This window comes from Fusarium subglutinans (assembly GCF_013396075.1).
Source record: "Fusarium subglutinans strain NRRL 66333 chromosome Unknown NRRL66333_c0000447, whole genome shotgun sequence".
Lineage (NCBI taxonomy): Eukaryota > Fungi > Ascomycota > Sordariomycetes > Hypocreales > Nectriaceae > Fusarium > Fusarium subglutinans.
In genome coordinates, this window is record NW_023502510.1 from 2,182 (window position 1) to 13,244 (window position 11,063).

General features: G+C 49.3%; 3 protein-coding genes across 3 annotated transcripts; 2 read left to right on the forward strand and 1 right to left on the reverse strand.

Moving 5' to 3' along the window:
- Positions 1–456: 456 nt before the first annotated feature.
- Positions 457–2,460, forward strand: FSUBG_13969 (uncharacterized protein; the record flags this gene model as incomplete). The annotated part of the gene is made up of 1 exon (XM_036678915.1): positions 457–2,460. The coding sequence occupies one exon, from the start codon at positions 457–459 to the stop codon at positions 2,458–2,460; it is 2,004 nt and encodes a 667-aa protein (XP_036530566.1).
- Positions 2,461–3,162: 702 nt separating this feature from the next.
- FSUBG_13970 (YKT6-SNARE for endoplasmic reticulum-golgi transport) lies at positions 3,163–4,022 on the reverse strand (the record flags this gene model as incomplete). The annotated part of the gene is made up of 5 exons (XM_036678917.1): positions 3,163–3,203; positions 3,263–3,628; positions 3,684–3,766; positions 3,844–3,926; positions 4,002–4,022. 5 exons carry the CDS (start codon positions 4,020–4,022, stop codon positions 3,163–3,165), a joined length of 594 nt encoding a protein of 197 aa, XP_036530567.1.
- A 537-nt stretch (positions 4,023–4,559) lies between these two features.
- Positions 4,560–10,517, forward strand: FSUBG_13971 (RNA helicase; the record flags this gene model as incomplete). The annotated part of the gene is made up of 2 exons (XM_036678918.1): positions 4,560–5,462; positions 5,511–10,517. 2 exons carry the CDS (start codon positions 4,560–4,562, stop codon positions 10,515–10,517), a joined length of 5,910 nt encoding a protein of 1,969 aa, XP_036530568.1.
- Positions 10,518–11,063: the final 546 nt, after the last annotated feature.

An 11,063-nucleotide genomic window follows, 5' to 3' on the forward strand; every position in this document is an offset into this window, starting at 1 on the left:
GATCGGCTCTTGGACATCGAAATTGCTCTTGCGCTTATTACATTCCATCCTTGCACTCCATCGTCATCTTGGACCCAGTTCCCTGCTTGTTGCCGGCCGTTTAACCGCATTCGTCTCGATTCTCATCAACGGCTTCATACGATAGGCTTCCGTCAAAGGCGGGGTGGTCCCTGTGAGACGAGGGTCAGTTCTTGTCCAAAAATCATCGCAGGCTTTGTTTAAGAGGATCCTGGTCCCTGAGAAAGTCGGTCCTTGGTGAACCGTCTTCTGTGTCAGACCCTGTCGATGCAGGGAACTACTCAGTCAAAACAAAGGCCATTTATCCTCTAAATCCAACATAGATCTCGCCCCCGCGCTGCATTGGGCTTTGCTTTGCTTCACCCACTGTTTGTGTGTCAATCTATTCTAGACGCTTTACAAAACGACCCCCTCGTGCGGTCGCGAGACATTTCAGCCATGGCTACAAATCTGTCACGGGCTGCCACTGTATCTGCTGCCTCCGGATATCAACGTCGTAGAGGAAGCTTCACAGCCGACTGGACAGACAGCCATTCTCTTTCCAAACATTCATTCGACAAGCGGGTTTCCAGAGACGATCTTGCACTCATTCTCAAGAGCTCAAAGAAGGGCAACGTAACGGCGTTTCATATACCGATCCATGGCCGACTTCCATCCCCCGAACACAGCCCGCGAACCTTGTCACTGACGAGAACGACTTGGGTGCGAACTTCGACTCCGGATTCTACGATAGATTCTGGTGAGACTGGCGTTATTGCTGTTGGTATGGCAATTGGAAGTCCAACACAAATGGGAGACTTTGCGCCGGTGCCCTGGAATCCACAGAACAGAGCCATGAATGCAGTCGCCGACATCCCGGAGCCGATACCAGAGCCTATGCCAGAGCCTATCGATGACACTCAGCAGAAGGTTCGAAAATGGGGTCTTTTTCGATCAAAGTCGAAGCGTGCCACACGGCCAGAGAGGCCCCAACGATCTATGACGGAGAGTGTCAATACTTCTACCACATCATTAGGCTCTTCTGGAATGCCGACTTCAGCACCAGCAGATCAGAGTTCACGGAAAATGCCAAAGCATAAACCGATCGTTATTCGATCTCAAACTGAACCAATTATATCGGAACCCGCGCAAACGATTGCTGAAGTGCCCCGGTCGGTACCAACGTCAGCGGAGGTGAAACCTATCTCTCCAGGAAAACTAACAAAGGAGAAGCCTGCTCTTCAGCGCAAGGCATCAAAGGAATCGAAGCTGAAGGACCCAGGTTCAGGAGGCATAGGCCGCAAAATGTCGCTAAGAGGCCTTCGAGGTGACTCTAGCAAAAAGAGATCTGAAAAAGCAATCGCACAGCCGCCCTCATCCCCGCCTCCGATGCCTCCGGTGCCTGCTATTCCTCACTCTCTACTAGATGTTGAGATTCCCAGCATCAAGATGGATCGATATAGTGTCATGTTTAACAGTGTTTTGCAACCTCCGCAAGGGTCAGCCTCCTCACTTCTTGCTCGACGACAGGCTACTCTTGATCATCTCAAGTCTGTGAAGGACGCAATCGCTGAGAATCGAGACGAGTCTCTTCGGCCACGGAGGGCAACGTCGCCACAGCCCTCGCCAACTTTTGTTTCCCAGGATAACTCAAAGCCTCTACCTTCACCTCGGTTCCGAGCCAACACATCCCCGGCTTTATTGGATTCATCATATTATCACTCAGAGGAGTCCCCTGAAGCAGTTACGCCAAGAGCCGCCCAAGTTTCGCGGTCCGAATCTCAGCACAACAAGTTCGCAGCGCAAGCTACGCATTATCAGCCCGCACTTGTCTCCAAGTTCAACAGACGTCCCAGTGCTGCGTCTACGGATAAGATTAGCGTTACTTCTGCAAAACAGACCTCGCCTCCTGTGCCCATAATCTCGCCCAACACCCACTCCAAGCATTCGTCTCCATTTACCCCCTCACCAGGCACAGTTCCTGAATCTCCTGAACACACAGACGACGAGAAAGATATTGACGTAGCTAAGGGAAGACTCTCTTCTCCTTCGGAGCCCTCGTGGCACATGGTCTCACCCCCAGCTTCCATCACGTCATCTGGCGCCGAAACTTCAAAGCGATTCTCCCCATCTTCATCATTGGCTTCGCCCAAGAAGCAAGCTCCAGAGGCTGATGCCCAGGAGGCCTTACGCAACGCTGTTGAGATCTCCATCGCTCGCCAGATCAGCGTCTCGCACCAGCAACGCAAGATGCTGCACCCGCTCAAGAGCAACCCTAGCTTAAGACATCGAGGCAACGGCAGCCCGAGCGGACCAGGTTACATACCGATTGAGAAGGATGAGCGTCTAGCCGAGACCAAGTCATCTACCCCTACCTTGGTGCACCCGAGGGAGTTGACTCACTCTCCAGATGCTTACCAAATGCACCGTAAGAGTGAGAGAGTGATTCTTGAGGAATCCTAAACGCATTTCATGACGAATAACCAGATCGCCTTTTCGGGTCATTTTATTTCTTGGTCACGATTTCTACAATACCCTTTTCATGATGCTCTGGCAGCATCTCACCATGGCGGGCTCAACTGGTTTGAGCCGGCCTGTACATACCACAGAGGGTATCTTTCCCTCCTATACGTTTGTCTCCTTTGTATACTACGCTTTCAGTGATGGATATGTTTGGACATTATGGATTACGGATTTACAGCAAGGCGCCAGAGAAGCATGAATGGGCAAAACACGGGACAGCAGACTCGTCCCTAGAGTATGTCGTTGGAGTTTCTTCTTCTTCAAAAAGCAAAGGGGTTGTAGTTTCTTTTCAAGCACTCTGGGTAAGAAGACTCAGATTTTATTCTTTGTGTATCTTTCGATCAGATTAGGCTTGGTGATAAGAGAGCATTTCACACTTGTCCAATTTACGGACTTTTTTTTATCACGTCAAAAAGAATGATTCCCATTTGGCACCCATCTGCCTTCGATCGTACTGCCTGTGATAAGATTCTTCTCCGTCTCTTCGACAAGTCTAGCTGCTCTCAAGACATGGCCCTGCGAATGAATGATGGACAAAACGATTGGAAGTATCTGCGCCACACGAATAACCAATCTCAATACCGACATCTCTTATATGCTGAAATGAAGCCAGGTCCAACGCCGGAAACACGAAATGATCCATTACATCAAAATACAGCATGAGTTCTGCTTCTTGGCTTGCTCTATGGAATGGGTCAGTTGTTTTCCGATGAAGGGAAATTTGGAATGAACAGTGACATACGGTAAAACATCTTGCTTTGAGCGCTAAGACCGTCACTCTTAGCCACTAGATCGTCGATCTTCTCTCCACGCTGTAGCACACTCTCGATGGTCTTGTGGAGAACGATCTTGGTCTCGTCAAGTTCCTTCTGAATCTTGAGAATGCTGTCGGCCTGCTGGGGGTCCTGGTACTTTGTAAGGTACTCCTTCAGCTCGGGCATGGAGAGAGCGGGTGTGCCGGTGGCCCAGCTGGAGCGAGGGTTCTTGGAGAGGAACTCGTCAACGACCTTGCTAAGAAGCTGATGTGCCACAAGGGCAGGGTACTGGTGATCGGAGATGATGATGCCGCAGACACCCTCGGTTCGGCCGTAGGCGTGGAAAGTGTAGTCTTTAGGATGCGCATGTAAGCTTGTGATTTCTCGAGGGAACTGAATCGAGCGTACCTTGCTCCTCAACATCCTGTCGCTGTCCAGGGCGGGTGCGCTCGGCGACGGTCTTTGCGAATAGGGTCATGAATTCGCCATAGCTGTTTCAAGTTTGCGAGTCAGTCCATGGACCGTCCGGATACGGAGATAGCGGTCGCAATGATAAGGCAGGACTGACTTGTTGCGGGTGAATCGCGAATAGCTGCTAAGCTCCTTCTCAGCGACAATCTCATGAGCCGGCTGGCTCTCGTTGCGAAGGATCTGGTCGCAGCAGCTTTGTTAGCCCAACTGGACGGAGGTCTCGATCGATCGGTGAGGGGCACAGGGACAGCGTACGCCGATGTAATGCAGTTTCATGGTTGCGGGACCAAGTTTGTGAGAAGTGGCGGTTAGAAATCGAAGGCGGAACGCGCAGTTGGGCGACAGCGGGTAAGGAGGATTGGAGGATTAGAGAGAGAGTTGAAGGAGAGGGAGGACCTGAAGCTTGGTTGAATGTTGTAACCCTCCGTCACCGTAACTAAGGACTGAGTTTAGGGGCGTCACATGTTCCCCACGACGCAGACGGGCTCTTCGACTAGGCCGCTGAATTTCCAAGGGCAGTTAGTGGCTGTAAGCATTACAGCCCACTGGCGGCTAGGCGGGGGCTTGTTTAGTGGGGTACCTGATTTGTTTGATCCAGAGCGGTATGACTCTTTGAAGAACAAGCAATCCACCGTCATGAACCAATCCTTTTCGATCAAGGACAACATCAAAAAGACGTTGGCTGCCACCCGACAACTACAGGCAGCAGAATAACGACTCTTTCACCTCAAATTCCTCTGTTTATACAGCACCAGAAGACTTTCCCACTAGGCAACACGTAACAACAATCATTTGCATAGTGTCGATTACATCATGGCATCCTCACAACTTAGTGCCGCAGAGGCACGATGGCGTGAACAATTTGCGGCTATGCAAGAAGCTATCGCCAACCTCAAAATTCCCCAAGAGAATGGATCCGTTAAAGACGATCTTGATGATGACGAATTTGGTGGTTATGCCAGTGGAAACAGCGGCCAGGATGTCTGGGACTTTATCTCGGACGACGACCAAGAAGCCTTAAGCAGCGATTTCGCTGATGGAGAAGCTCTAGATGGATCGGCTGTGGCAGACTACGGTGCCGAATGGTTTGCAATTAGATGTTCAGCCATCGCAGCCAAGAATGGCCTCTCTGCTGATGTGTTTGAGAGTCAAATCATGAGTGTCCTCAACTCTGATCGCTCTGATGATGAACTTCAGATCCAGCTTACTGACTTGGTAGGCTTTGATGATCTTGACTTCATCATCGAGATACTGGGTCACAGAAATGAGGTCGTTTCCGCTGTAAACAGTCAGAGTCAGGGGAGCTCCAGCGAACCTCGACTCCTGACCAAGGCTCAAAGAGAAGAAAACCTGCGTCGCCAAGATCAAGTACACAAATCTGCAACTCTTGCACCAGCACATTCAAAGGAACCCCAATATCCACACGTCTATAAAGCATACAGCGCTGGAAACACTCTGAGCTACGCCGGCAAAAAGTACGGATTGCCAGTTGGCAGTGAGCGATTATTGTTTGACAAGTACGAGGAGTACTTTATCCCCGCTGGCAAGAAGGGTGTACTGGGCCCTGGACAGCGGCTTATTCCTGTCAAGGAACTCAATGGGTTGTGCCGGAATACGTTCAAGGGCTACAAGACGCTGAACCGCATGCAGAGTCTTGTCTATCCTGTTGCCCATAAGACTAGTGAGAACATGCTGATATGTGCTCCTACTGGTGCTGTGAGTCCACTTGTGTCAACATTTAATCTCAGATGCTAATATGACCAGGGTAAAACGGATGCTGCTATGCTTACTATTCTTCAAACAATTTCACAGAATGTCGAGCCCAACCCCTTCGAAGACCCGTCAGCCACCGAATTTGCAGTCAACGCCGATGACTTCAAAATCGTCTATGTTGCTCCCATGAAGGCACTGGCTGCTGAAGTTACGGAGAAGCTAGGCAAGCGCCTGGCTTGGCTTGGTATTAAATGTCGAGAGTACACTGGAGATATGCAGCTTACCAAGTCTGAAATCATCCAGACTCAAATTATCGTTACGACCCCTGAGAAATGGGATGTCGTCACACGCAAGGGCACTGGAGACACGGAACTTGTTCAAAAGGTCCGTCTTCTCATTATCGATGAGGTACATATGCTTCATGACGAGAGAGGTGCTGTCCTAGAATCCCTTGTGGCTCGAACAGAACGACAGGTCGAGAGTACGCAGTCTCTCATTCGAATCGTTGGTCTTAGTGCCACATTGCCCAACTATGTCGATGTCGCCGATTTTCTAAAAGTCAACAAATATACAGGCCTATTCTACTTCGACTCGTCCTTCCGCCCTGTTCCTTTGGAACAACATTTCATCGGTGTCAAAGGAAAGGCTGGAACAAAGCAATCGAAGGAGAATCTTGATCAGGTTGCTTTTGACAAAGTCAAAGAGATGCTCGAGCGCGATCATCAAGTCATGGTATTCGTTCACTCACGAAGAGATACACAGCTTACAGCGCGAATGCTGCACCAGAAGGCCATCGATGCCATGTGTGCAGATCTCCTTGACCCAAGCTATCATCCTGGGTTTGAGCAAGCTTCGCGTGATATCAAGCAGTCCAAGTCCAAGGAGATCCGTGAGCTCCTATCCAAGGGCATTGGTGTTCATCACGCTGGAATGGCAAGATCTGACCGAAACTTGATGGAAAGACTATTTGGAGAGGGTGTCCTGAAGGTTCTCTGCTGTACCGCCACTCTAGCATGGGGTGTCAACTTGCCTGCCGCAGCAGTCGTTATCAAGGGAACTCAGGTCTATAGTGCTCAGGATGGTAAGTTTGTTGATCTGGGAATTCTTGACGTACTGCAGATCTTTGGTCGCGCTGGCCGTCCTCAATTCGAAGATACTGGTATCGGCATGATCTGCACAACCCATGACAAGCTCACCCATTACCTGACTGCTGTGACGGAACAGCAGCCCATTGAGTCGAAATTCTCGACGAAGCTGGTCGACAATCTGAATGCTGAGATTGCACTCGGAACTGTTACTTCTATCCCAGATGCTGTTCAGTGGATTGGATACTCGTACCTCTTCGTGCGCATGCAAAGGAGCCCAATGTCTTATGGCATAGAATGGTCAGAAATTCGCGACGACCCAAACCTGGTTCAAAGACGTCGTCAGCTTGCTATTCAGGCTGCCAAGACCTTGCAGCAATGCCAGATGATTATCTACAATGAAAGGACAGATGAGCTGCGCAGCAAGGATATCGGAAGAATTGCCAGTCAATACTACATCCTCCACACAAGTATTCAGGTTTTCAACGCCATGATGCAACCTCAGGCCACAGAGGCCGATATTTTAAAGATGATCAGTATGAGTGGAGAGTTTGACAACATCCAATCCAGAGATAGTGAGGAGAAGGAGTTAACTCATCTACGTCGAGAGATCATACCATGCGATGTTGATGGAGGTATCGACACCCCTCAGGCGAAAACAAATATTTTACTGCAGTCTTACATCTCGAAAGCGCAGCCGGAAGATTTTGCCCTTTCAAACGACATGAATTACGTTGCACAGCAGTCTGGACGTATTTGTCGAGCACTCTTCATGCTTGCCCTCAATCGCCGTTGGGGCCACCAGTGCCTCGTGCTTCTGACTCTGGCAAAGTCGATTGAAAAGCGTATCTGGCCCTACCAGCATCCTCTTCATCAGTTTGACCTTGCAAAGTCAGTCCTCAACCAGCTCGACGCAAAAGACAACTTGACAATTGAGACCATGAAAGACATGGAGCCTGCAGAGATTGGAGGTTTGATCCACAACCAGAGCGCCGGCAAGAACATTGCCAAGATCCTGAACAATTTTCCTACTGTTCACGTCGAGGCTGAAATCGCTCCTCTGAACCGAGATGTGTTGCGTATTAAGCTCTATGTGATTCCCGATTTCCGATGGCATGATCAGATTCACGGAACCTCAGAATCATTCTACATTTGGGTCGAGAATTCCGAGACTTCAGAGATTTACCATCACGAATTCTTCATCCTCAACAGAAGAAAGTTACATGATGACCATGAGCTGAACTTCACAATTCCCCTTTCGGACCCCTTGCCTAGCCAGATATACGTCCGAGCCGTCTCAGACAGATGGCTGGGGGCTGAGACCGTCACCCCAGTCTCTTTTCAGCACCTCATCCGCCCAGACACTGAAAGCGTCTATACCGATCTCCTGAATCTTCAGCCACTACCCATCTCGGCCCTCAAGAACCCTGCGCTTGAAGAACTCTATGCCCAGCGCTTCGAGTATTTCAACCCTATGCAAACGCAAATTTTCCATACGCTTTACCATACACCTGCCAATGTGCTTCTTGGATCACCTACTGGCAGCGGCAAGACTGTTGCTGCTGAGCTTGCCATGTGGTGGGCTTTCCGTGAAAGACCCAAGTCCAAGGTTGTCTATATTGCGCCGATGAAAGCACTTGTCCGTGAGCGAGTCAAAGACTGGGGAGTTAGATTGGCGCGACCACTGGGCTTGAAGTTGGTGGAGTTGACTGGTGACAATACTCCTGATACTAGAACTATCCAGGACGCTGATATCATCATCACTACTCCTGAGAAGTGGGACGGTATTTCTCGTTCCTGGCAGACAAGAGGGTACGTACGACAAGTGAGCCTGGTCATTATTGACGAGATTCATCTCCTGGCTGGAGACCGTGGTCCTATTCTCGAAATCATTGTGTCCCGTATGAACTACATTGCTTCCTCGACCAAGAATGCCGTTCGTCTCCTGGGCATGTCAACTGCTTGCGCCAACGCGACAGACCTGGGTAATTGGTTAGGTGTCAAAGAAGGTCTTTTCAACTTTAAGCACTCCGTCCGTCCTGTTCCTCTGGAATTATACATCGATGGCTTCCCAGAAGTCAGGGGATTCTGTCCTTTGATGCAGTCTATGAATCGCCCTACCTTCTTGGCTGTGAAGAACCACAGCCCTGACAAGCCTGTCATTGTTTTCGTTCCCTCGCGAAGACAGACTCGTCTGACAGCAAAGGATCTCATCAACTTTTGTGGTATGGAAGATAACCCCCGGCGATTCCTTCACATGGATGAAGAAGATTTGCAGCTTAACCTTGCTCGAGTCAAGGATGACGCGCTGAAGGAGGCCATCAATTTTGGGATTGGTCTGCATCACGCAGGTCTAGTTGAGTCGGATCGTCAGCTTGCTGAAGAGTTGTTCTTGAACAACAAGATCCAGATCCTGGTCGCTACTAGTACTCTCGCCTGGGGTGTCAACTTGCCTGCTCATCTGGTTGTCGTCAAAGGAACACAATTCTTCGATGCCAAAATTGAGGCATACAAAGACATGGATTTGACCGATGTTCTGCAAATGTTGGGCCGTGCCGGTCGTCCTCAGTTTGATAACTCGGGAGTCGCACGAATCTTTACCCAGGATTCCAAGAAGGACTTTTACAAGCACTTCCTTCATACTGGCTTCCCAGTAGAGTCGTCGCTTCACACTGTTTTGGACAACCATCTTTGCGCCGAAGTGTCGGCTGAGACCATTGTCACCAAACAGGATGCGCTCGACTATCTTACATGGACATTCTTCTTCAGGCGACTACACAAGAATCCGTCGTACTATGGACTCGAAATCTCCGCCGAGGAGCACAATAGCATCGCTGCTCAGCAGCTTGCTAATGAATACATGATTGAGATGGTTAGCAAGTCACTCAACGAGCTTGCTGACTCTAAATGTGTCGAGGTGTTCCCCAACGGCGACGTAGATCCCACACCTCTTGGCAAGATCATGAGTTACTACTACCTTTCGCACAAGACCATTCGTCACCTTGTAAAGCATGCAAAAGCTCAAGGCTCATTCCTTGACGTCTTATCATGGATGTCCCGTGCTACCGAATACGACGAACTCCCCGTGCGCCATAATGAAGACCTCATAAACAACACTCTTTCGGACAACTTGCCATTCCCTGGCCACGCCTTTGGGCTGCCTATGTGGGATCCCCACGTGAAGGCATTCCTACTCCTTCAGGCACATATGTCTCAGATAGACCTTCCAATCACTGATTATGTTGGTGATCAGACGAGTGTTCTCGACCAGGCTATCCGTGTCATCCAGGCGTCGATCGATGTTCTGACCGAGCTCGGTTATCTGTCCAGTTGCTTACAAATGATGGCCCTTCTACAGTCAATCAAGTCGGCTCGCTGGCCTACTGATGCACCAGTGTCCATCCTACCTACGGTCGAGCCCGACGTCAAGAACGATACACCAATTTCTAAGATCAGCGCGCTGACTAGACCTCAGGCGATGCAACTTGCTAAGAAGCTTGGTGTACCTGCGAGCCAGCACAGCCGTTTTGCTCGTGCTGTATCTATCCTACCTAACGTTGAGGTATCCATCGCTGCAGCCACGGCACTCTCTGTGACCATTGGTCTTAAGCGTCTCAACCAACTTGTCGAACGAGAGGCTCGCATCTACGCGCCAAAGTTCCCTAAACCACAAACAGAATCGTGGTTCGTTATCGTGGCTGATTCAACGCGCGACGAGGTCATTGCAGTGAAGCGTGTGGGTTGGACCACGAACCCCAATCGCAAGCTCGAGGCTGGTGGTCGACCCACGGCGAAGACAACCATCAAGCTCCCTCCCGCCCGGGCAGGCCAGGCCCGCAAGTTTGACGTTCTTGTCGTCAGCGATGCATATCCGGGTCTTGAATATCGTGTTGAAGGTGTCGATATTCCTGCTCCGCCCACTGTGGATGATGCTGTGCAGTCAAAGAAAGCAGATGCGTCAAAGTCAAAATGATGGAAGTTAGATTAGAAATGGACGTACGGAGTAGACTCGAACCACTCGGACATAGCAGATGCACTGAGCGATCTACAGTGAATCCAGGTAGATCTATCAATTAATAAGAGTAGAGAACAGTCCTTGTGCCTCCTGTGCGAGACAAATTTGAGGGAGCCCCTGCAATAGACCTTGATACTAAACAGGTGCGTAAGACGACACATCACCGTTTTGATGTTCTTACCGAACTTGAGTTACGTGATAACAAGATAATCTATCATCAAACTTTCTCTACATTAAGCTTGAACTCATCTGTTATGAAGGTGGTAACTATTCGAGCTTCAGCACAGACACTTGTCCCATTTTAATTCCTGGTCGCCAGATATTATGCAAAGCGTAGATTAGTTATAATAAGCAATTTAGTATTAATTAAAAAAGCCTTATTTTTTTTAATCTAAGGTAGCGGTTAGGTTAACCTTTTCTAGCTAAGGAAATTATATAATAAGTTTAATTAAACTAATTAAAAAGAGATATACTATTTATAGCTTAATATATACTTTATTTAAC